The sequence below is a fragment of the Heteronotia binoei genome, chromosome 10 (assembly GCF_032191835.1).
Source record: "Heteronotia binoei isolate CCM8104 ecotype False Entrance Well chromosome 10, APGP_CSIRO_Hbin_v1, whole genome shotgun sequence".
NCBI lineage: Eukaryota > Metazoa > Chordata > Lepidosauria > Squamata > Gekkonidae > Heteronotia > Heteronotia binoei.
This window is the reverse complement of record NC_083232.1, coordinates 44,118,199-44,145,273: the sequence shown is the minus strand read 5'-3', so window position 1 is coordinate 44,145,273 and position 27,075 is coordinate 44,118,199. Positions and strand designations below refer to the sequence as shown.

Genomic DNA, 27,075 nt, shown 5'->3' with positions numbered 1-27,075 from the left:
CATTTCTTCTTCAATAGAATTTGAATTCAGTGCACCCTATTCAGAGTTTCGTTTCTCTTCAAGCATCTTCTCTTAGCATTTCTCTTAACATCTGTCCTGTGGTTTTAACTGGGTACTATGTAGACCATAATGGAGATAACAGGAAGTATCTTTTGGAATATTGTTTCCTCAAGATTATACTCAGTTTGCAAAGCCAGACATTTGGACTGAATCATACTGGCCATGTAGATAGATCCAAGTAGTCGGCTGAGTTGGTCTGAAGTAGAACAAAACAGGAGTCAAGCTGCACCTTTAAGAATTTGACTGACTGGAAGGATGGTGAGTGTGCACTTATATCTCTCGAGTGTGTACTTATCTCTGGATTAACACCCTTAATATTGAGCCAATTTGGTCACAGCCCATTCCTAATTCAGTGCTGCATTTAAATCTTAATTCTGTATTGTTGACTTCAGTGAAGGCGCTAAAGCAAATGAAAATCCACCAAAGAAACCGAATGAAAAATAACCTGTGGCAGTTTTAAGACTAAGGCTATATTCCCAGACTAATTTTCAGACATTCCCAGTCTGTCACATGAGTATCTTTTGACTGTACTGTTATGGGAGGGGAATTGTGCCATGGTTGTGCTAGGGAAGCTATATGCCAACCCCAGATCAACAGTACAAAAACAAGGTAATGGAACCAATTCACACATTATATTTTTCCACTAATGGAAGCATTCCTTTGTATCTGAATTTCCTGAGGGAAAAAGTTTGAATGTGTTGTGCATAGGAATTACTTCTCTTTTTCATTAGATCTGGAGATACAGTATGTTGGTATGGAAGCGAGCAATTCCTATGCACAACACATTACATTTCTACATCATTTTTAACAAGGGTTTTACATATACTATTAATGCACCGCCTAGAAACATTTAAGTCAAAGTGCTTTAAAAAAAGAGAGTAATTTTTTACTCTTGAGTAACATTTTGATTAATTAAATTGAAATATTTCAGAGTGCTGGCTATGCAGTTGTTTTTATAGCTAGCTTCCAGTCCAGCTTTGACTTTTGAAAGCTCATGTCCCACAGCAATCTTGTTGGCCTTTGAGGTGCTGCTGGACTGGAATCTAGCTGTTCTACTGCAGTCCAACATGGCTACCCTCTGACAGTAAGGGACAGAATTCATGCAGGAGCTCCTTTGCATATTAGGCCACACCCCCTGATGTATCCAATCCTCCAAGAGTTTACAAAAAAGAGCCTTGTAAGCTCTTGGGTTCATCAGGGTTGTGTGACCTAATGTGCAAAGGAGCTCCTGCTAGAATTAAAAATGTGCAAAAAAAAGAGCAAAGGCGCTCCTGCTAGAATTTATTTGATGTACTCCACTCTGAGCCCCCAATGAGGGAACGGGTAGAATATAAATAAACAATTAATGATAATGATAATAACTCCACCCTGATGACAGTTGTTTTTATGAAATTGTTGTGTGCATGGAAGTTGCATTCTGTTTGTTTGTCTGTTGCATTCCCATCTGGGTATTCCTTGGAACAGGGTGAAATAGAAATCTAACTGACCAGCTAACTGTGTAGCTGAAATGTGACAGACTGGCTCTTGAATCTAGCTGTTCTACCGCAGACCAACTGAAACTACCCTCTGAAACTATCTTCATTAAAATTGTTTTTATGAAATTGCTGTTTTTAGGGAAATTGGATTTTATTTGCTTGTTGTATGTCCAACTGGGTGTTCCTTGGAATAGAAGAGTAGAATAGAAATCATACCTATCAGTTAACTATATAGGTGAACATGACAAACGGAATTTTCTAGACAAAGTTAGATGCTGCCTTATAACAAATCAGTCCAATGATTTATTTCGCCCAGTACCGTAACTGATAGTGATTTCCAGTTTTCTCCACCCCATTAGCTCCAGGACTTATGCATATAAATGCATGGCTTCCCTCCATTAAGCCATGGCCTGTTCCTGTATCTATCTGTGGGAGTGCAGAAAGCCCCATTCAAGGATTGGTAGGAGTCATAATGCAAATTTAATGTGTTGCACTGGCATCTTCTCTTACTATTTTTGCATTGTGTAAAAGGACTTACTCTTAAACCTGCTGGGCCGGATGGGCCAGCAGATCCAGGTTCACCGTTGTTACCCCTCTTGCCTTCCTCACCACTTGGGCCAGCAGGGCCAGCAGGGCCAGCAGCACCCTGCATAAAGACAGCAAAAAAAGGTCACTACCTTGAGTAATTGGCTGCCATACGGAAAATAATGCTTTCACACCGGTATACTGTTAATAATTAAGTACTACAATACTTACAGGTTCACCCTTGTTACCAGTTTCTCCCTTGGGTCCAGGAAGTCCAGGCTCACCCTAAAATCAAAAGAAGAACATAAGAAATATCCCGTATTTTACCATCCAAGTAGTCATGTTATCCAAGAAAGGAAAAACCCTAACAGCAAATAACCTAGCTAAAAAGCTTAACATTATTGAGCCAACAGAATTTTGCTGTCCTTAGCTTCGACAATCCATTGGGAGGGGGCTCCCTGCAGATCCTAAGCTCCATTTAAAAAAATAACAAATATACTATGATGGGTAAAAGAATGAGCATGGAGCAGGAGATCATAAAACTGGACTATCCTACAAGTCTGCTTTTTAGCATTGAAGAATAGTGTTAAATAATAATGAATATGTGAGACAATGATTATGGCTGCTAGGCATTAAAAATGGATGTCAAAAGTATTACGCAGTCTGAAGATATAATCTTAAACATTATCATTATCAGCCATTGCTTCATCTTTGGCCAAATATTAAGGCTGGGGCAAAGACGCCCAATGTATTGAAAGGAAAATCTGTCTTGTCCTGAGGCATGCCAAGGTGCTACAATGCACAGAAGCAGCAGGTTGTTTTTAGACATTACAAGAGAATAGCTATAATGGAGAATCTCTGCTGCCAGACCATGTTGCCCTTATGCATGCGGAAGCCACTCTAGAGTTTGACATATTGCAGAAAACGTCACTTACAGCAAGTCCTCTAGGACCAGAAGCACCAGCTGCACCAGCTGGACCAGGGATACCACGGCCACCTGGCAGGCCAGGAGCACCAGCCACACCGGGAAGACCCTGTGCAGAAAGAAAAACACATTACAGCCTCCTCTGTAGCATGAATGGAAACATGCTGTGTAAAGTTATTCAGTTCAATGGAAGCATACTTACAGCTGCACCTTTAGCACCATTAATGCCGTTGGCACCAGGGTTACCCTAAAAAAGAAATCAAAAGATTTTTTTAAAAAAATATATACTCTTCTTACTCATCCCAGCCACTAGAACTCATATTTGGATATTACCAAGATTCAGTGTAACTTACTGGGGGGCCAACAGGACCAGAAGCACCAGGGAGACCAACCTCACCACGTGGACCAGCGGGACCAGATGGGCCAGGGCTACCAGCAGATCCAATTTCACCCTGTTTGAGAAAGAGATTTCAGATATAAATCTTCAAGCATAAGGCAACAGAAGCTGGCCCCCACTTCAGCATAAATAACCTATACTACTCTAGACTAATTTTAAAGTTGAAAATGGTAATAATTCCAGTAGACTTGTCTAACTCGCTGCAAGAGGCACTAGCAAGAGCAATCATAATCAGACTCTGGCTGATCACTCTACAAAGCAGAGAGGATCTTCCACTTGGTTTTATAGGACCAAGCACTTCTTGGCATCCATACTTGAGTCATGTGACACATTGCATGTGATGGGGCAGGAACAGCCTTTAATTGACTGCATCCTGTGTCTCAGTCTGTGAATGCTGTTGCCTTATTTCATTTTGATTTAATCGTTTTAACTGTTTAATTTTTAATTGTTTTACTGTGTAATTTTAACTGTTTTACTGTGTTGTAATCTGCCCTGAGCCCATCTTGGGAAAGGGTGGACTATAAATTTGCAAAAAATAAAATAAAAATAAAATAACACCTTCCTGGGAATAAACTCAATTAAATAGACTTGAATAGGATTCTGGATAGATATGCTCAAGATGGGGCTGTAAGTCTTTAAGGAATTGCAAACATTTGAAGGCACCAGAACCAAACAATATATAACTAAAAAAAATAAAAATAAAAATTGCAGAGCTGGAAAAAGTGAAGGAAAGGAATGCCTGGGTCTTTCCAATTTAGAAACAGATTATTAGGAGTGAGACATGATTTGTTTATTTTAAAACAGGTATATCCCACCTCATCTCTATAGATTCAAGCAAGGGTCATTTTGTAGAAAAATAGGTGGTGGAGCTCATTAGCATAACTCATTAGCATATGCTGCCACACACACACCCCAGCCAAAAGCAACCCGATGCAAGAAAGGAGACCCCAGGTGAGTGAGGCCTACTTGGGCTGGCTAGAGATCCATCCAGCTCAAGCAGGCCTCGCTCGCCCGGGGCTCTTCTGGGCTACCCCCCACCCACTCAAAAGGCCAGCAAGCCACCTGCCACCCAAAATCACATAGGAAGTGGAGAAAGGGTGGTGCGGGTTTCTCCAAGGGTTAATGAGGGCTGCTAGGGGTGTGGCAATGCCCCTGGTGGCTGGCCGGCTGCTCTCCTAATCCAGGGATTGTTATGCAGCTGCACCTACTATTCAATGGATAAGGTAGGTGAGGAGGAAGAGGGGGACCCTTCAGAAAGGTTCAGGAGCTGTGCTCCTGTGAGCTGCTGCTGAATCTGAGGTCTGGATTCAAGGCAGCTAACAAAACAGTAAAAGCTGCCATGTCATTAAAAACATTAAAAATGTCCATCAATAAGATAAAACTGACACTCAGTCAACACATGTGGTTAAAAACCAACACACACAAGTAAAATGCAGCTAAGTCTTCCAAAACAGTTTACCATCCACCCAATACCTCCTGGATTTTTTTAAAAAAGTCTTACATGTCTCTTGAATGTGGCAAATGAAGACAGTCTCCACATGCAGTTTGGTATTCCATTCCAGAGGAATGGACTTACCACACAGAAAGATCAAAATGGAATGGCTACCAAATCCTAGGTGAGTATACCACCAAGAAAAGGCTGTCTGAGGAGTTTAACTGATGCATGGGAGAATACTAGGAGATGTGGTCCAAGAGGTATGAGGGCCTCAGGCCACAAAGAGGTTTAAAGGTGATAACGAGCACCTGAATTTGGCCTGGAGTCAGATAGGTATCAACTACAGTTGACTCAGCAATGGAATTATAGGTTCCCAGCTACTGATCCTAGGCAGGAGTCCTGCTGCTGCATTTTTGTACCAACTGAAGTTTCTCAGTGTTTTTCAAAGGCACCCATGTGCACATTACAATATTCATGTCTGGAAGTTACAGTAGCATGGATCTGTGTGGCTATGCCAGATAAATAAGGGGCCAGTTTATGAGATAGCTATAAATGAAAGAAGGTGCTTCTAGCAATAGAGCCAACCTGGTAATTCATCAACAAGGCCAGGTCCAAGGGAACCTCCAGGATTTTAGATTGATCTATTCCAGAAAACTCAACCCCATCCTATGCTGGTAGACTGACACCAAGTAAAACCTCTGCATTCCCAACAAGCATCACCTTCTGCTTGTCTGGATTAAGCTTCAGTTTGTTTACCCTCAACAGCTTGACTAAGGTTATCAGTACCCTAACCCAGAACAGTTGCTTCTGGAAGCTTAGACAGTGATACATAAAGCCAAGTATCATCAGTATATTGGTGACAATTCACTCCAATGCTTTCTGATTATCTCAGCCAACGATTTTTACATGCAAATTAAAGAACACTGGGGATAAGAATGGATCTTTGGGGCACCCAACACATCAAGTCCAACTACCTGCTTTTGCCTGTGCTTTGCTTTCTGCTAGCAAGGGGGGAAAAAACAAAGCTAATGGAGAAATATCACTTTACCCCACTCTGATTCCAGTCAATCCTTTAAAATATCATGCCTGACTATATTAAATGCAGCTGATAGGTCCAGTAATATCTGTAGCAATAAACTCCCCTTATCCAGCTTAATCTGGCGATCATCCAGAAAAGCCAGTAATTCTGATTCAGTCCCAAATAAGGTGTGGAGATTGATTAAAATGGGTAAGAGCCAAATATTTTACCTAGAAATGGCTGCAGTTGCTATGCCACAACCTGCTCAATCACCTCACACAGAATGGGAAGACTGGATGCAGGTCAATAACTGCCAACATCCCTCTTTTCCAAAGATGACTTAAGAACTAGTCTTTGATGGTGATGACAAAGATTTATAAAATTATGCATTGAGCGAGTGAATAGGGATAACATTTTTTCTCTCTACAGTATTAGAATGTGGTGGCTCCAATGGAGTTGATGTGGAATATATTAAAGATGGAGAAAAGGAAGTAGTTTACTCAATGAGTAATTAAATTGTGAAATTCACTGCCAGGAGACACTGCCACTGCCATAGATGGTTTTCAAAGTGGTTTAGACAAGTTAAAGATGGGTCTATCGAGGACTCCACATTTAGAACTTCCATGTCAAGAGCCAGTGAACTTCAGAACGCAGTCCTAGCAGGCTATACTGAGGAATGCCTTGGCCTCTATGCCCCATTTGTTGGCCCTCCAGAGTGATTTGTTGGTCCTAATATGAAAGAGGATGCTAGACTAGATGGACCACTGGTCTGATTCAATATGGCACCTCTTATGTTCTAAACAGAGTATACATAATAATGATAACATTTGTTATCCAGGTTAGAAATGGATTTATGTGCACAAAGGAGTTTAATACTTTACCTTTCATCCCTTTAAAATCTCAACAAATTTCAGGACTATCATTATAACATTCAGTTTTAAACCATTTTTCCCCTTCTAAATAGTGGTCTGTCACTGAGATATGGCCACTCCTTAAAGCATTATTATGTGTGCAAGTAGGAAGCAATCTTCAAACAGCATAATCCTAAATAGAGTTCTACTTCTAAGACCATGGAAGTCATTCCGTTTAGAAGAGTGTAATGTAGGATTGTACTGAAAGTGTACAACTAAATGCTGACACATTTGAAAGTATTCTATTTTAAAAGTTTTCTAACACTTTGCAGACCATTCTCAGTTCTAGGTTGCTGCCCTACTGTCAAAGCTGTCTGTACCTTGGGACCAGGAGCACCTGGGAATCCAGAAGGTCCAGCACCACCAATGGGACCCTGCAAGATGAAGAAAGGTGGGCAAAAAAGACTTAGAAATCTGGTGGAATAAATACAGAAAACAGGCTTGTTTGAATTAATGAACAATCACACTTTTAAAGCATCTTTTAGAATACTAAAATCACAAGGCCCAGTTTCTACAAGCCACATTGGATAACATTTGCAATAACTTGTATGATTGTGTGATTATGAGTGAAAAATGTTCTAACAAATGAAAATGTGGATCAAATATTATCCTACAGAAAACTGGTGTGATGGGGACAGGAACTGCAGGAGTAACCATGAGAAGTCCCACTTGCACAAATAAGGAGACTGTTCACTGTTCATGACCATAATAAATTGAAAGGATATAGACAGAGGTTCCCTATTTAGTCAAGATAATTTTTAAAAGCTGCAGTCTAAACCCAGGAGTCATCCAGAAAGGCCTCCTTAATTTAAATATGTTTACTCCAACTTCAATCCATTAGTAGATCTGCAAGGCATTTGTAGAGTATCTAATGACAGCAGCTATAGACCCATCTCTTATGTTACGATTGGTCCATGATGGCAGTTCTATAAACAGACCTACAAAACTTGTGACACACCTAGAAGTCTACTAGCGAAATACTGAAGCCCATGACATTAGGGCTTCCCCCCACCACACTTTGCAGTTAGAGTTGCCAGGTTCCCCCCATCACCAGTAGGGGATGGAGAAGTAAGGTTGCCAGATTTAGGTTGGAAATCTCCTGGAGATTTGGGGATGGAGCTTGGGAAGGACAAGGACCTCAGTGCAGCACAATGCCATAGATTCTATCTTCCAAAGCATCCATTTTCTCCAGGAGAATTGATCTCTATAGTATGAAGATTTGCTGTAATTCCAGGAGGTCTCCAGGTCCCACTTGGAGTCTAGAATCCCTGTTTGCAGCCCAGGTAGTCAGCCAAGAGGTACAGTTTAGTGAATTCTCATGGGCTATGTTTCCCTTGGTGGCTCACAAGTTGTCAGGCCTGAACATAAGAAAGCACTGCCAAAGAAGACCAAGCTTGAAGTTCTGTCCTTAATTCAACCCAGTATTGCACAAGGTTTTTAGTATGGAAGGACTTATTAGATCTATACAAAGATCTCCATGCACTGTTGCCCCCTGCCCCCTTCCTCCAACTTGTTGCACTGGGAGCTTCAGTGAACCTGGCATGCTGAAAGGCTGTCATGAAATTGGGGGATTTTTTTTTTTACAGTGCAAACAAACATGAACATTGCTGGTATCAACTGGATGAATATTATAAGAATGAAAGAGACACTGCCCTGTTTTCAGTTTTAAATCTGTAAACAACAGAGTTACTTGAGCCCTGTCCATGTTACAGTATGTATATCCTTTGTGTACATGCACGTATCTTTTTGAAAGAAAGTTTGATGGAAATTCATTAAGTAAATTTGTCTTGGGTGAAGCTGCTCTTGGTGGCAATTTACAACCAACTCAGCACCAAGGTCTGATTTAAATTCTATTATTATATGTGTAAACCAAACACGATTTATTTCTGAAAGATGCAGCCAGGATCACATTTCCTGGCTGAGCCAGAACTAAGGACAGGCCAGCTGCAGAGTGGGTTGCCAGGCCTCTGGCCTCCACAACGAAAAGCTTTCAGGGGCAGGACATGGGGAGTGGAAGCATCAACCAATGTCACTTTCTGGGACTTCCTAGAGTTTTGTGACCGCTGTTAAGTGTCACCTGAGAAGGGACATTGCAATGTTGATTGATGTCCCTTCCTATCTCCACTTCCATCCACTGATCATTTGAGCACTGGTGGAGATGGGGCAGCATGTGTGGGAGTCTGCCCGGCAGAACAGGGCAAATGATGAGCTCAGTAGCAGCTCTAGATATAAAAGGTTGTTATACTGAGCAGTGCTGTATCAAGAGCTCTCCCAATGCATAATATGTCAGTTGGATCTACCTGTCATTGGAACTATAGGTCACTGGCTATATCTCAACATTCCCTAGTAAGTTTACTACAAAGTATTCATTTATTAGGGAACATAACAAATCCTGAATTTCTGACAAGTATACCCATTTGACAAATATTTTCAAGCACATTTGAGTGGGTTTTTTTAATTACACTTCATGTTTTAGGCGTACACTTATGAAATGTAAGAAATAGTCTACAGAGCTCCCCAAGAACACTACCTGTAATGTTCTGACACTTGGACACATACCTGCAAGTGACAGGTCTGTATTTTTAACTATTCCCTGCTGTGCAATAGAGAAAGGGGGGGGGGGCTGGACAGGCAGATGGAACAGATTCCCTCCCTCATCACTTGGGATGAATTCCAGACAGATTGAAAAACTGTGTAACACTGAAATTGTGACTTACCGCAGGGCCAGCAGGGCCAACGCTTCCATCACTGCCACGAGCACCCTAAAGAAAACAAATACCACTTTGAATTCCTAGTATGGAATTAACAAATTCAGAACAGAAATGAAAGATAAATTTGCAATTTAAAAGTTGTCCAGGTTGGTTATCACTTACAACTGATCCAGGAGCACCAACTCTTCCCCTTTCACCAGGAAGACCACGAGCACCCTGAAAGCCAACAACATATACAAAATCATGTATGATTAGACTTCCATAGCACTGCCCCCTGCCTTCCACAGCTACCACCTGTCATTTTTAAAATGGCAATAGTAATTTTTAAAATACCATGTTGAGATTTTTGAATTGAGATTTATTACTTAGTGTCTTTCTGTGCCTTCAGCATCTGCTCATGAAGTTAGTTACTCTTGTGATTAGTTCTTGCAGTAGCTTCTTGAATAGATACCATTGACTGCCAGACACAAAACCCAGGAAACTTAGTCTAGCCTTTAAATGTCAGTCATTTAAAGGATATATTTGATTGAACAAACATGAAGAATGGATGAACTGTGGGCTTTAAAGTAGTCAGTTTAATGACTGGAATGGCCATGACAGTTGAGGGAGTTCAACGGAGTTATGCTCATCTGGCTGAAGTTCTCAAAATAACTAGTCACAACAATTAGTACACTTTTAAGAAATGGCAATTTACCAGTTTTATGTTCATCTAACATTTTGCACATTATAAATCTAGTATTAAGCACATGACTTACAGCTTGTCCTGGGGTACCATTTTCTCCAGGGGCACCAGGTTCACCCTGTGAATAACAAACAGTACAAATTTAACATATTTTTAGACTGCTGTTTCATTGCAATGCTTGCTCCTGTTTTCAGCAAAAGACTCAACAAGTGGTTTGGTCCGCTTTTACAGACAGTCACATAAAATTTTGCTTTGAATAAAGCAACTATCAGATTAACAATGAGTAACAGCAAAGCACTCTTTGCTTTCAGAAGAGTAATGGAATGAATTTTGGCTTCAGTCTAGAGAAACATAATCATACTTAAATTCCATTGAAAGTAAATTTAGTAATTATTAACGTAAAACCTTTTCAATTTTAAATGAGATATTTGGATTGAGGAAAAAATATACTAGCTAAAAATGTCCAGGATGTAACAATATTTGGGCAAGCCAACCCATAAACCAGTTAAGCCAATATACATAAAGTTTAGCCAAAGCAATCCTATTGATTTAGATAATCTATATAAAGAAAACACCAGTCATTTCTGAAATCCAGTACTATCAGTTTAGTTTAAAAAAAAATAGGCATACCACAACATCTCATTGTTTTACTGTGTCGTTTATACTTTAGACAAGAGGCTACAATTAGGACAGAATACGGAGAAACAGAATGGTTTCCAACTGGCAAAGGTGTCTGACAAGGATGTTTTTTATCTCTGTATCTCTTCAATCTATATGCATAACATATAAAATATCAAAAACTGGTTTAGATTGAGATTAATGTGGAATGAAAAATTGATGGAAGATATATTAACAAATTGAGATCTGCAGATTACACTAGTGGCAGAAAGTAGTGAAGACTTGAAATGACTACTAATGAAGCTTGAAACAGAAAGTGCAAAAACGAGATTACAGCTGAACATCAGAAAGGCAGAAGTAATGACTACTGGGGAATTACACAACTTTGATGAAGAAGAAATTGAAACGGTTAAAGATTTTCTATTCCTTTACTCCATTATTATCAACCAAAGGGGAGACTGCAACTAAGAAATCAAGGAGATTGAGACTGGGAAGGGCAGCCATAAAAAAGCTAAAGAAATGTAAGGATGTGTCACTGGCAACCAAGGTCAAGGTCACTCATGGCATGGTATTCCTCATTACTACATATGAATGTGGAAGTTGGACACTGGAGAAAGCTGAAAGGAAGTTGATTAATTGAAAATGTGGTACTGAAGGAGAGTTTTATGGGTATCAAGGAATGTCAAAAGGACAAATAAATGGGTAATAGATTAAATCAAACCTGAACTCTCCCTAGCTCAGATGACTAAACTGAGGTACTTTGGTTACATAATGAGAAGAGAAGAGTCACTAGAAAAGCCAATAATGATAGGAAACATTGAAGGCTGCAGGAAAAGAAGACTCAGCATGAGATGGACTGACTCAATAAAAGAAACCATGGCTTTCAGTTTGCAAGACCTGAGCAAAGCTGTTAATGTTAGAACATTTTGGAGGATAGAGTCACGTATTTGGAAGCCACTTGACAGCATGGAACACACAGGCAGTACTTTGGGTTGATTGAACAATCTTTTATTTTTAAAAACTCATTGGTCCCATGGAGTATTTCTATATGGTTGATTTAAAAAATGTAAACCAATTCCCCTGTGTAAGGAGCGAGTCCTTACTGACCCATGGGGTGATGTCACATCAAAACATTTTCTTTGGAGACTTTTTATGGGGTAGTTTGCTGTTGCCTTCTGCAGCCATCTACACTTTTATCCCTAGCAAGCTGGGTATTCATTTTACTGACCTTGGAAGGATAGAAGGCTGAGTTAACCTTGAGCCAGCTACCTGAATCTGACTTCCACTGGGAGTGAGCTCAGGTCATGAGCAGAGCTTGGACTGCTGTACTGTAGCTTATCACTCTGTGCCATGGGGCTCCTCGTATGGTTGATACATCAATGCAAAAGGTTCCTCTGGTTGAACAAGATTATTTTACAGGTCTGGGGATTCAAAACAGCTGCCTTGCTACAAAGGATAGTCCACAATTTCAATGAAGGAAGAAAATTAATGTGTATTTTGCAGATATACAGGATTATTCCATGTAATAAATGGTATGACCTACTAAAACAAGAACTCTGAATGTGTGTAAGAAAGTACATGGAGCACTGGGTACTCCCACACATGTGTAGGCCCACTCCACTCTATTCTTTTCAGTCTGTTGCATCTTAGTTTACAGCGGGGATAAGATCTGCCAATCAAATCACCCTTCATTTTGCCTTGAGAAGGTATGGATTTATAAAGATCCATTTTTATATAGTTTGAATACTCTTTGGATATGCTGTATTCTAGTATTTCTAAGACAGGAATCACATGTTGTATAACCAGATGCCAACTGTTGCTGTAACTGAAGGTGGAAACAATATAGTTCAATTTGCAGTCCATAGTGTCATTTAATTAGTTCACCTCCTTAGTTCATGAGCAAAAATCATAACCTGGTAAAGGAATGATTAGGATTCTTTGTCCTAATTTAAAAGTTCTTTCTTCCTACAAGTCCTTTTAAACACTTCTCATGTAAACTCAAGAGCAACTGCTTCCCTTAGTTCACCACAGCAACAAAAGAAAAAGCCGGATTTTTTTTTCCTGGTGTGTAATATATGTATTTGCTAGTGTGCTATGGCACAACCAGCAGAGGGAAAGATAACAGTATTTAATATTTATACAAACTTTGATGGGCCTGGGGTAAACCAACAGTGGAAATTGGGATTTGGCAACTGAAATGTCGGCCTATATGCTACCAGTCCACTGAGCAAATCTGGAAGTCTCCCTCAAGTCTAAGGAGCTTTTCTCTAACTTAAGTGGCTCTTCCTCTTATTAGGATTGTTAGATCTCACACTGGCAACCACTGCTGTCCACTGCCACTCCATCAGCTGGCAGAAGGAAAATAAATTTAAAAACTGCTGTTGGTGTGATTAAATCACTCTCAGGGAAAACACAGAAGTGATGTCACTCCATTCTAGGAAGCACCAGAAACTCTATGATTTTATGATTTCTAGAGCACCACGATATTACTCGTGGGTTTCCCCCAAAAGTGACTAATTCCACAGTACTGATGGTGTCCCCCTGACTCCTGCTGACTAGCCTTCAAACACACGAGCCATTTAAGTTGGAGGAAGTCTCCTTACATGTTCCTCCAGTACACCATAAGATATGTACTATTGCATTTTCTGTAGCTTTATTTTAAGGGTACTTTATTTTAAGGGTGTTATAAATTATTGTTTCTTAATGAATAAATTATTGTTCCTTAATGGATCAGAAGGGCCACTTAATACATTCTGCCATGCTGTAGGGTACACAGGGTATCCAAGGAAGCAAGGAAGGGAGGAAAAGAAGGAAGGAAGAAGAAGATGATATTGGATTTATATCCCGCCCTCCACTCTGAATTTCAGAGTCTCAGAGTGGCACACAATCTCCTTTATCTTCCTCCCCCACAACAGACACCCTGTGAGGTGGGTGGGGCTGAGAGGGCTCTCACAGCAGCTGCCCCTTCAAGGACAGTTCCTGTGAGAGCTATGGCTGACCCAAGGCCATTCCAGCAGATGCAAGTGGAGGAATGGGGAATCAAACCTGGTTCTCCTAGGTAAGAGTCCGCACACTTAACCACTACACCAAACTGGCTGAAGGAAGGAAGGCAGGCAGGCAAGTTGGTTGAGGAGATTAGTGAAACCAAAGATTCCATGAGAAAGGCCTCTTTTGTATTAGCAAATCTGAGTGCTGAAACTGGAACCAGAAATGTAGAGCATTTTACTAAGCTTGTGTATTGAGCACACCTTCAGTGCTAGAATTTGAACCCAAAGGTTTCGCTATTTTTTTCCATTTGTCCTGAGGTTTTAGGGCTAAACCCCCACTACATGGACCACTCTTGGCACAAGCTGACTTTATTTACAGAATATGTTAACAGTTTGACAGCATTTTATAACACGTAAACATAGCACTGGGAATAGAGATTCTGTTCTATAGTATATGCTCTCTCCAGTAAAAAAATGACACATATAACTTGTATTGTCAGTAAATTTTACCTTGTTACCAGGAGCACCAGGTTCTCCTTTGCGACCATCCAAACCATTATGTCCCTGTAATGAACAAAGAAATATTTATTCTTAAAATTTCTCTATAAACCAACAACATTTTAAATGCACACACAAATTCTCATGTTGCACACAGGTAATGGCTTGTAGCCAAGAAATCGGATTTTTTTGGGAGGAGGTGGAGAGGGGAATAGTCTGGTGTTTTACAGTGGAATCCTAAATAATGGACTTAGAAGGGCATAACTATGTTTAGGATTGCACTGTTATAATAATGCCGGGGATTGGTAAGAGCACCAGACAAACAGACATCCAAAGGAGACCATGGGAAACTGTTTTCTGCAATGGAATGGTTATTCAAAATGATGCAGGTAGGCAAGGAAAGGACATGTGATGTGCCTTCCAGTGATACTGATGTCATATGACAACCCACACAAAGTGTTCCCATGACATTAGCACAATTCCCACAACAAAATGGAGGCAACAGTCACATTTGATTGTGGGAACAACTGCTTTTCAACCACAACACATTGCATTTTGGCATTTCAGGAGCCCATTATCAACCTCAAGTGAAAGCATTCAGGCAATACATTTTGAATGAATGAGAGATGGCTGAGACACAGCACTATGTTAGTTCTGTACAGTCACCTTGCTCATCATGCAATAACATACTGCATAGTCATAAGGCAACCATTATGGATAAAGATTGACTGTTTTCATCATGGTAATCCACTTGGTCTCTCCATTCTAGCTCCCAAAGGGCTGGTGAAGATACACCCTACAATGTGGTCTATATTTGGCTCATGTTAGACCCAAATTCTGAAAGCTTTTGTTAAGTCCATGCTTGTGTAGAAGTCAGTGGATTTAGAAGTGTGTAACTCTGCTTAGGATGGCACTGTCATTCTCCTCAACTATCATTATCCTTAGTTGTCTTCCTCTCTCAATCAAATGCTCACCCTTATTCCTTTGAAACCAGGAAGACCAGGAGTTCCAGGAAATCCACGAGCACCCTTAAAAGGAAAAAAAAAACAAAAGCTTATATGATACATATAAGATTTGCTAATTTCATATGTCAGGATGAGCAGATGAAGCTACAGATATAAAAAAGACTCTGAAATCTGGAAGCCAATCTTTCCAAGTGTAATACATTCACAAGTTTTGCATGTCATGAGCCAGAGCTCACAACCAGGTATTTTCACACATTAGGCTTCACCCTTTCATGTTTCTAATGCAGCTGATTTCACAGAATGTTCCTTCGCATTATAAATATCTTTCTCTTCCACAAGATCAGTTGTCATGCAATTTAAGTTTCACATACAGAAACCCCTCAGACTACAACACTACAATTTGGTGCCTATGGGTGCCATAGTGCCCACCAGTACTTCTCTTGGTACCTACTGCGCTTTTCAGATTGGAAGGCAGGGCTTGGTATTGGCTGTCTTCATTCAAATGAAAGGACATTGCAGTGGAGATTAGGACTGCTAAGAACCTGGGGTTTACTTTGTCAGTGTCTGATTCCGTTCTCCCTTCAGACTTCCTTTCTTTCCCTGGAGGTGTTAGAAGGGAGGTATTCTATTTGGCTTCACCTCCTGTGGCAGCCATTTTGGCTTGGGCTCTTCCTCTTTCATTAGGCAGTTTTAGGCTCCAAAAGGTTGGGGACCCCTGACTAAGCTCATTTCCTCAAAAGTAGCTTCTGTTTAAATCAACAACACATTGGTCAAAAAATGTGTTTAGGAACAGAATGCATGTAGAATGAGTGCCTATAGCAAACTAGCTTCTAAGCACATGGGTTCTGAATATGCTTCTATGTGGATATATGAATGTGGACTTCTATCTTGCTTGTCAAATATAAGGTTCTCAAGGTGACTTAAAACATTCTATGAATATGAAGTACCAAATATATCTATTATGTATACTTGCACTGATGCTACAGCTTGCTTACTCATAATTCTTGCTTGCTCAACTAACTTTCTTGAAGGGCCAACCTGAAGAAGGGGCTGGAAGTTGTGGGCCAGGCTACTGCCACCCTGTCAATCCCACTGCTGCAACCATTGCTTCTTTCTTTTTCCTTTCTAGCATCTGGAGTTACCAACAGGATCTCCTTAGGGGATCCTACTTACTCTTGGGGCAAACTGCTGAACTCTACCATTAATGACTGAAATATCTAGAATCAGTAACATAACATGCAAAACGGTCATTACACTATATCTACTCCTAAAGAACAGCAGAAGAAATAATTTCCCTTTTCGCATAGTTGCAGCCAGATTTAATTGGCAAATTCTGGAGACTTCAGAAAAGATAGCACTCACCTGAGGTCCAGGAACACCCCTCTCACCAGATCTGCCAGGTTTCCCAGGATGACCCTTAAAAAGTCAGTAAATAAAGGGAGGAACAAATTTACTCTCTTTCTCTTTTTGCATGAAACACTAAATACATCAAACATATTAATGTACTTATATGCAAGATATTTTTTCTTTAAGTGGAGAGGGTTGACACATTTTAAAGCAGTTTTATGTTAAAGATTAAAGGTTATGTTGGGGATACTAAAGCTGTGTCCTATCTAAAGGTAAATCCCATTGAATTCAGTGTGACTAACCTCTGAATAAACATGATAATGCTACTTCTCACGTTCTCAAGTGAGAAGGGCCACAGCTCAGTCTGTTTGCTTCGCAGGGCTTTTTTTTTGCATGTAGAAAAAGCCCAGCAGGAACTTATTTGTATGTTAGGCCACATGCCCTGACACCAAGCCAGCCGGAACTGTGTTCCTGCTCAAAAAAAAGCCCTGCTGCTTCCCAAGCATAACATCCCCTGGTTCAATCCCAGCATTGCTAGCTACAATCAGGGGTGGGAAACCCTCTGAAATCATGGAAAGCTGCTGTCCCTCCAAGCAGACAGTGCCAGGCTAGACAGGCCAGTGGACATTCTAAGACACGCTGCATATTAATAAATAATTCTGTTTTACACATTTAGATGATGATGATGATGATGATGATGATGATAATAATAATAAATTTATTCTTATATCCCGCCCTCCCCCGCCAAAGCGGGCTCAGGGCGGCTCACATGACATGACAGGGCGGCTCACATGACATAAGTGTCACTGTAACATACAGCTATTAATAAAATTTCTGCCAGGCATAAGAAAAATCAAAACATTTGGACAATTAGAAGTCTGGATACACAAGAAATGCAGTGGTCATGTGGGGCTAGATGGGGAGGAGGAGTACAATGAATGCTGATAACTGATGTTTGGATTAACAGATGGTTCCCACTGTTCTAAGATTTTCCCAGAATACTTACATCTTCACCAGGCTTCCCAGGAGGACCAGTGGGACCTCGAGCACCTTGGGGACCCTAGATATGAAGAAGAATTTAATTTGTTACAAACAATGGATGCAAGCAGTACCAACTTCTATGGACGAAATATGTATTAGTAACCTTGTCCAAATCAAGATCCTAGCCTGAGTCTAGTTATTCCAAGCTTTGGGAACCTGTTGGACTTCACAATTGCAAAGGTCTTCTTTATTCAATGAAAACATTTTGTGCCACTTTTTGAATGTTCTTTCAAAACCAAGTAAGATAACAGTGAAACTTGCAACTGTATCAGAAAATAAGCAGCCCACAACAAAATAAAATAGCATCCACAGATTTTTTGGACAAAAAAAATTCAGCACTTAGCTTGACAAGCCAACTGAAAGAGGAAACCTTACAACCCTTGCTGAAAACAAGAGGTAGAATTTCATGTTACAAGGGAAAGATCATTCCACTTCATAGCCTTGTGGCAACTGCTATAAAGGCTGTTTCTAGCAGCCTCATGGTTATTATTCAGTCTGAATACCCTGAATGTATACTTTTCAGACCAAGTATTCCATGTAGGATGGAATTTCAAAATTCCAATAATTGTTATGACTGAAAACATTTTTACTCACTGTTTGACCGGGTTCACCAGGTTCACCAGCATGTCCAACATGGCCGGAAGGACCCTACAATGAAACAAAAAAACCCATATTAAAACGATGAGAACTCTTCCAGAGATGTAAGAATATGGAGAAAATATCTGAATTTGAATACAGAATGGTACTAAGAAGCCAATGTCATGATCAGGGGTTTAGGCACAACTGGGAAAGCCTCAGAGTGCTAGGCTATGATGCAACTATGTATAGTGGACTTAAATACTAGAAAAGGCTGAAATAAATGACCAGTAGAAACATGGAGAGATACCAGGCAGATACACTGTGTACTTTGTTCCCTCTTAGCATGATTATTAAGAGTTTAGAAAATGGCACAACAGATGGCATTGCAGTATAGGGTTGCCAGATCCTCAGCTCTCACCAGCAGGGGTTGGGAGGGAGTTTTCCAGGGGTGGGGGGAATGATGTTGTTGCACGCAATGTTTCCAACATGATGATGTCATGCAGAAGTGATGTCATCATGCTGAGAATGTCACACGGTCACCTCTGGTATTTGGGGCAAAACTCAATGGTTACCATAGAATATATGAATATACTTCCATGTGATGTCATCATGTTGGAGACATTGTGCTGGGTTGTGGCTGTTGGGGTGGGGCTTTTCCTACTGGTCAGCTGGCCAGTGGCAGGCAGGAGCCTGCAAAATTGGGGGATCCCCCACTCCCACCTCAGGGCTGTCAACCCTATGGGAGCAAGAAGAGGAGTAAGATTTACTTCTGTACTATGCTAAGAGGGTGAAAGATACAGTATGCCATGGCCAGTGCTGGGGAAATTTTAGGAGTGGAACCTGAGGAGGGTGGTATTTGGGGAGGGATTTCAGTGGAGCATAATGCCATAGAGTCCTCCTTCAGAAGAGGCCGTTTTCTCCAGGTGAACTCTCTGTCATTTGGAGATCAGTTATAATCCCAGGAGATCTCCAGCCACCACTTGGAGGTTGACAACCCTAACTGTGGGGGGGGAAGCCAGTAGTTTGCTAGAAGTTAATCTCTTCTACAGGAAGGGGTATTGTTTAGGCTTGGTTTGTAAGTGATGCTTGATATATATAACGAAATAATCACCAATGGCTATAATCAGAATATACTTACAGGGGGTCCAGTTATTCCAGGAGGGCCTCTGGGTCCCATAAGTCCCTGGAAAAAGATATATGGCAAAGACCATTTAGAACCATAAGTAATAACTCAGCACTGATGTTCACTTAACTCAAGCAAATGAGATACCACTAAGGCACAAAGAGATTAATATAACAACAGTAATAATGTTATTGCTGTTGACATTAGTTAAACTAGTAACCTATGATTCTAGAGTCAACAAACAGCAAAACAAATCATCACAGATTGAATCTACCTTTCCCTAGTCTAGACTAATAGCATAATACAAGTTGTAATGCATCTTTAATTCTTACAGAAGACAATGGGTTGGATTCTGCCAGCTTTACCACTAGTGAAAAAAGTTGAGAGGATCCCCTTTGACCAGTCAAAAAGGCAAAAATCAGACTTTCATGGACAAATGCCATGGGAGGGGAACATGGTGAAATTAAATGCTGAACCAGCTGGATTCAATTCAATGTGATTTAATAGAACAGTTTATACTACAGTATTTGTTTGATATATTTCTATCCTAGCTGCTAATGAAAGTTTTTGAGGTGGCTTACAAACTAACATACTTTAAAACAATGCAAAACAATAATTAATATTTTAAACAACAACATTTAAACAATCAATATTAAATAAAAAAGAAATCGCACAACTGATATGTAAAAAAAAACTGCAGCAAAACCATGGTTATTGCTCTATGCTCCACTAGAGGCCTGGAAAACCAGCAGTGTGTACTTGGTTTCTAAAAGTCATCAGAGTAAACACCAGTTGACTGGGCTCAAAGAAGGAGTCCTGGTGATGATGCACCTCCACAGAGGAGGCCCTAACCAAGCCTCAGGTGCAGCTGATCTCCAAGGATGATCTTAACACCCACACGAGTTCATATGGGAACAGGTGGTCATTCAGATACCCAGCTCCCTAGTTTTTTATAGTATATGAGAGTATGCTTTCAAAAATCTTATTAAAACACACACAACTATCTAAAAATTGCATTTTATTTTTCTTTGTCAAGCACTCAAGAGGTGTATCTGTCAATAGCCTTTGCTTTGAGGTCATTCCAGATCACAGCATATTAAGAGTAAAGATAATACCGAAAGCATCTTGCTTACTCAACTGGCTAAGGTTTGGAGGTGTGGTGTGCCGAACTCTTCCTGCACAGCAATTATTGCCAGGGCAGCTAAAATCATGTGAGAGTTTGGGAAGTCTCACAGGGCATGCACACTCGCCATGCTAACTTTAGAATGACTTGGGATGATGAAGAAGTGAGAAGCATTCACTTCTCTGACCCTCTGGGTGAGCTGGGGGCATTAGTAGGATTGCCAGGTTCTCTTACTGCTCCATTGGGGAGATTTGGAGGGCGATCCAGGGAGAGGGCAGGGATGTCACAACACAATGACATCACCTGGAAGTGACATCATCAATTGGGGATGTCACATGGGGATGCTCTGGTTTTTGGGCAAACTCTATGGTTAAATTGGTCCTAAACCATAGAGTTTGTCCAAAAACCAGAGCATCCCCATGTGACATCCCCAATGTGATGATGTCCCTGTTTAGGGCAGGGGTTTCCGCAACCAGTCAGCTGGTCTGTGGTGGGGAGAAGCCCCTGAAACTGGGGGATCCCCCACTGGCACCTGGGGGCTGGCAACACTTGGCAGCAGCCATGAGGAAGATGGTGGCAGAGGCAGCCTGAGGTGGCAAAATGCTTTAAGCAGAGCTTTTTTTGAGCAGGAACGCACAAGAAAGCAGTTCCAGCTGGCTTGGCATCAGGGGGTAGGGCCTAATATGCAAATGAATTCCTGCTGGGCTTTTTCTGCAAAAAAGCCCTGGCTTTAAGCCACCCCTGTCCTCCAGCTCAGTCTGAGGAACTTCTGTGAAGGAATACATGCACACATATTGCAGTGTCACATGCAGAAACACATGCAGTAGTACACCAAGCCTAGACAAAAGCTAGGCAAAAATGCTACTGCCAATTTATAGGCAAATCTCTGGCTTTGACACAAAAATTCAGGCAACCTCACATAACAAATGAACCAATTTTTATAGTCAGGTGGCAACCTTACTGATTTTATTGTATGAAGAGAATGAAGGAATAATGGCTGGTGCTCTAAATAAGTAAGAAGACAGTTCTTCGTTCCCTTAGAAGTCCAATAACTACAGCCAACATAACGAACACTCATTGTACTGCAGTTTCAACTAGATAATTTTCTTTGAGCATAGCTGTAGTTTGAGGTTTCCATGTTCTCAGTTCAAACCTTTGGCACAGCAAGAGCAAGCTTCTATTACTAGTTTTTAGATTTTATTATTTATTTATTAAAATACTTTCCTTGCTTTTCCTTTTGGCTCAAGGCAGCTTTCTTTATATGGAGAGTGAGAATAGGGGGGTTGATTCACAAAGGCTGGCAAAAGCTCACGTCTCCAGCCAGGCCCTGTTTTTATCTTGAACTCGGCGGGGGAGGGGCAGGGGGAGGGAGAGCAGGTGGACTGAAGATCCAACATGGTGCCACTCTCACTCTTTCCCCTATTCTTCTGCTCCAGTGATAAAATATCTCTGTGCTAGGATTGCCAAGTTTCACTCAGGAAATATCTGGGGACTTTGGGGGTGAGCCAGGAGAAAGCATGCAACAAGCACAATTGCACTTTGAAGAGAGTTCTGACCATCACATTTAAAGGAACCATGCTCTTTTTAAATGCCTTCACTTTATCTGTTTTAGATGTATTTAAATGGTTTTAATGGTTTTAATGGTTTAATGGTTTTAGATGTATTTAAATGGTTTATGAATATGTGTGTTTGATGTGTTGGTATGCTTGTGGAAGAGCACCTCATTTCGTTGCTCTCTTTTTGTTGAGAACAATGACAATAAATTCATCTATCTATCTATCTATCTATCTATCTATCTATCTATCTATCTATCTATCTATCTATCTATCTATCTATCTATCTATTCATTAGAAATAATGGAGGATGGGGCACCTTCTTTTGGAACAGAATTGGACCCCCTTGTTCAATCTTTTTTAAACTGGGAGGCTGGAATGAGGAGATGCACCAAATGCTATGCTGAAAAATTGTGCCTTTACCTCAAAAAACAGCTCCCCGGTATCCCAGAAACCAACAAATTGATCTTCCATTATACTCTATGGGGGATTGGTCTTCATAGGATCTAGTGAAGTACCCAGGAGACATTCAGCTCCCTCTCCCCCTCACTTTCCGATAACCCTAAAGCAGGGGGAGGACCTCCAAACCAGGGGATCCCCTGCCCCCAGCAGGGTTTCTTGTGAGCATGAGAACTCCAGTAGTCACAGAGCTCCTTTTCCTGCAAGGTCTTCTCTTAGATATGAAGCAGAGATGCCTCATCTATTGAAGTGGATGGAACTCTGGTTCAGGGATGTCACTGTAACAGGTTATAGGATCCAAGACTGTGCAGAGAGATAATCTCTCTGAGCATCAGTTCAAAGCTATCAATATTCTACCCATTGTTAACAGTCAATATTTAACAGTAAGTAACTTCACATTGTTGCCAGTTTTAGGGTTACATGTTATATGTTTTCTTTTCTTTCGGGCATTAAAACCATCTCCCTCTCTTTTGCACAGTCTCTCTGCTTGTAAACATCATTCTTGGAATATTTTTCTATCATCCTGAAAAAAGAACTACCTTTGAATAAAGGGGTTGTTTAAAAATAGCCTCTCTGCAAAACTAGTCATCAGGAGAACACCTATGCACACTTTCCTAGGAGTAAGGTCCATTGCATAGACTTCCATAGGATTCTGCGTAGACCTACTTAGGTGGGCACTACAGGCTAGGTTTCATCTAAGACTGCCACAAAACAAAACAACCCAGAGAGTAACTGGATTTTAACCTCTGTTTAACACTGAAACTATGTTGAAAATGTACTGCATGATTAGTATTACACATTTCTAGGTGGGCTACATGGCAATATGCAACAGAACTGCAAGCACCATACTCACAAGTACACATGATCACTGTGCTGGCTCTTGTGCTCTTAAATTCCAACATGATTATTTCCTATTGCAAAATCAAGTGTAACAGAAGGGCCTTCCATCTTGGCAACATTGGAAGAACAATACACAACTGCAACAGTAGGCTGAGAACAGGGCTTGTTTTTGCAGCAGGAATTCTTTTGCATATTAGGCCACACACCCCTGATGTAGCCAATCCTCCTGGAGCTTCCAGTAGGTCCTGTACTAAGAGCCCTGTAAGCTCTTGGAGGATTGGCTACATCAGGGTTGTGTGGCCTAATATGCAAAGGAATTCCTGTTACAAAAAAAACCCTGGTTGAGATGACTAGGAGCCACAGTTCAAAACTAAGTGCATGATATCCCTGTAACCAAGGGTGGAATTCTAGCAGGAGCTCCTTTGCATATTAGGCCACACAACCCTGATGTAGCCAATCCTTCAGGAGCTTACAAAAAAGAGCCTTGTAAACTCTTAAGAGGATTGGCTACATCAGGGGTGTGTGGCCTAATATGCAAAGGAGCTCCTGCTAGAATTCTACCCCTGCCTGTAACTCTGCGAGGAAGAAGAAAAATGGTGGTAGTCATGTTGGTCTCTCCAGGCAGTTCTAGGAACTACAGGACAAGCTTTCTAATGCCTTCCTCTTTGCTTGTATCTGCTCAAGAGTTTGAAGCCTTTCTCTAGCCTATGGAGCTCTCCTACAACCAAAGTTGCTTTTCCAATGGAAGAGCCATTTCCACTAGAGGAAGGCTCTTTAGGGTGAGGAAGGCTTCCAACCTTGCTGGATAGAGTGAGAAAACATATATCCTTGGCTCTAAGTCATCTGATAATACTAGTTTGACTATGCATCTTGGAATGTTTTCCCCCAGGTTCATTCATTCCATAGCCAGGTCTAACCTTTCTGACAAGGTAATGCATTTTTTCCTGTCATTTTCTGACTCCTAATCTACATTTTGTAATATTACACAAAAGCTGAGATAACCAGTTTGGCATTATCTAAAACAGTGGTTCCAAACTTTTTTGGTATTGTGATCCACAAGTCCAAACTGTCTTGGTATACTAACCCACTTACAAAAGCAAAGTATGCACAAATCAATAACACTGCAAAATCCAGTGACCCATTTTCATGGGCTTCGTGACCCACTTTTGGCTTGAGATATGCAGATTTAGAAGCACAAAAGCCATGCTTCTTCACCCTACTTTGGAGTAGGAAAGGCTTTTGACATCCATTAAGAGATTTGAAGACTATTGGTGTTTAAAGGGGTGGGGAGAAAATAGATGCATCATGAAGCTGGACCAACGGAGATGCAGGGTTAGAATGCTCTTTAAAGTTATTCTACTTCAACAGCTGTGATTTTTGTGCTGAATTTCCCATTCTTCCCTCCCTGATCAGCAAAATGGGATTAGCTGGTTGCTTTGAGGCTGAGCAGGGGTTCCCCTCCGACTGGCCAGGAATGAGATCTTTTTGGGGTTTACCTCCAACTGACCAGGAATAGGATCTTTTTGAGCTGCTTCACATTTTAAGCTACTTCACAGTCACATGTCAGGCTTGGGCAGGGGTGGCCACACTGGCTCGGAAGCCACATGTGGCTCTTTCACATGTATTGTGTGGCTCTCAAAGCCTCCACTGCCCCAATTTGGAGGAGGCAATCCTCTCTTTAAATCACTTTTCCAAGCCAAGCCAGCTGGTGGCTTGGAAGAATAATTTAAAGTTAAATTTGCTTTCTTTCCACCTATCTCTCCCTCTCTCACCCCTTCCTTCCCTTCCCTACCTATCTGAAGAGTCCCAGAGGCCTGAGGGGCAGGGATAAATCCCACAACCCATATACTGATTAGTGTGGGGTGATGGGGCTATGTTGCTGTTGGGCTTTGAAGCAGGATGGGATTGCAGGGCCTCCATGACTGCTTTTGGTGATGGAAAGTGCCATCAAGTCACAACTGACTTATGGTTTCCTCAGGGTTTTCAAGGCAAGAGATATTCAGAGGTGGTCTGTCATTGCCTGCTGCTGCATTATGACTCTAGTATTTTTTGGAGGTCTCCCATTCAAATGTTAGCCAGGGCCAACCCTGCTTAGGTTCTGAGGTCTGATGAGATCCAGCTATCCTTCGCTCTCCAGGTCAGGGCATGGCTGCTTTTACCTGCTCAATATCTGGACTCTCGGTCACAGATTACCCTGCATTGCATTTATTTCAATCCTGAGATCAAAATACATTTTTTTATAAAGCACACACTCTTAACAAATAGTTAATTTCATTACCCAGCAACTTTGTGAAACTGCAGATAAAGAAATAGTATTGCATATATATTTATGCCAATGAACAATGAGAATTAGCAACCGTAACTTTAGTTCTAAAACAATAATTGTTACTGTGTTCCTAGCCAGCTTCACTTGAATGTAGTGCCTATGGCTTCCAGGCTGAATAGGTCTGCAGACTATAAGGAAGGCTCCAGGCTTTTCATGTTACAAACAGACAATATGGATGCAGAAATATGCAACCAGTACTTCCTGCAGCTCAGCGCATTTGGAAGTCCATGCCAGTCAGGAAGTCATTTTTCTCACTGTCAGTTTACATCTCATTAGCTGTGTGGGCGGGCCAGCCATGCACATTACACCATGAGGACTAAAGGAAACCTCCACTTTTAGAGACAGTAATCTTCTGAATACCAGTCCTAGGCAGCAACATCAAGGGGAAGGCCATGGCCTGTATGACCTTTTCGTTGGCTGTTCAAGTCAATTTGTTAGCCACTGTGTGAAACAGGGTACTGGACAAGATGGACTACTAGTATGATCCAGCAGGGCTCTTCTTACCTTTTCCTGCAGAGGCATCCTGATTTTAGCAAGATGGGGGCTGTGCCAGCTGCAGGAAGTCAAGTGGCCTGCACCCTCTCAGCTACTGAAATACAGCCTGCAAGTGATCCCTGGTACACACCTACTCTTTGCATTGGAAGTTCTCACCTATATCACAGCAGGACTGAAGGAACAGTCAGTTCAGGCTCCGCCCATAGGTGGCATCCAGGAAAGGATGATCCTAGCCTGGACTGAGAGACACCTTGCCATTCTATAGTGAAAACAGCACACAACTCCTAAAGCAGGGGTGTCAAACATGGAGCCTGGGGGCCAAATCAGGCCCCTGGACAGCTCCTATCAGGCCCCTGAGGAACTGGCTGCTATTTGCTTCCTTCTCCCTCTCTCTTGCTTCCTTCTGCATCACAGCTTCCTTTGCCAGACTTGCTCAATTGCACAGGAGTTACTGAGCAAAGCCTCTATTTTCTCTGTTGTTTGAGGCTCCTCTCTTGGGGAGGAAGGGGGGAGGAATAGCTAGCTTTGCCAGGCTCTCTCAATTGCACAGCAGAACTACTGAGCCAAGCTTCTCTTCCTTCTATTGGCTGAGGCTCCTCCCCCTCCTGGTCCCCTGGGGAAGGAAAGAGCCAGAACTTCCTTTGCCCAGTTCTATGGATTGCACAGAAGAGATACAAAGAAAGAACCTTTAAGACAATTGAGTGCTAATGTTTTATTTTAAGCTTTAAAAAATCTTTGTGTTTGTCTGTGTCCTTTATAAAATTTATATCTCTGCTACCTGGCACTACATTTTATGACACACATCGTCCGGCCTGACAAGATCTAATTTATGTCAGATCTGGCCCTTGTAACAAATGAGTTCAATACCGTGTCCTAAAGGGTGGCAACTGTCACTGGTGGTACCACACACTGGTTCCCACGATTTTTTATTTGTATGTGTATATGCACATGCAACAGGGTATCCATATTGTCATCTCTGTCA

At 41.3% G+C, this 27,075-nt stretch overlaps 1 protein-coding gene across 1 annotated transcript in view; it reads right to left on the bottom strand.

Moving 5' to 3' along the window:
• Positions 1-27,075, bottom strand: part of COL1A2 (collagen type I alpha 2 chain) — a 77,233-nt gene that overhangs the window by 39,357 nt on the left and 10,801 nt on the right. The window contains exons 7-21 of the mRNA XM_060248512.1: positions 19,313-19,357; positions 18,190-18,243; positions 17,561-17,614; positions 16,570-16,623; positions 15,217-15,270; positions 14,255-14,308; positions 10,213-10,257; positions 9,620-9,673; positions 9,464-9,508; positions 7,067-7,120; positions 3,339-3,437; positions 3,188-3,232; positions 2,996-3,094; positions 2,292-2,345; positions 2,074-2,181 (exon numbers count right to left, since the gene is read on the bottom strand). Of these exons, the coding sequence (XP_060104495.1) occupies positions 2,074-2,181; positions 2,292-2,345; positions 2,996-3,094; positions 3,188-3,232; positions 3,339-3,437; positions 7,067-7,120; positions 9,464-9,508; positions 9,620-9,673; positions 10,213-10,257; positions 14,255-14,308; positions 15,217-15,270; positions 16,570-16,623; positions 17,561-17,614; positions 18,190-18,243; positions 19,313-19,357 (918 nt within the window). The remainder of the gene's footprint in view (positions 1-2,073; positions 2,182-2,291; positions 2,346-2,995; positions 3,095-3,187; positions 3,233-3,338; positions 3,438-7,066; positions 7,121-9,463; positions 9,509-9,619; positions 9,674-10,212; positions 10,258-14,254; positions 14,309-15,216; positions 15,271-16,569; positions 16,624-17,560; positions 17,615-18,189; positions 18,244-19,312; positions 19,358-27,075) is intronic.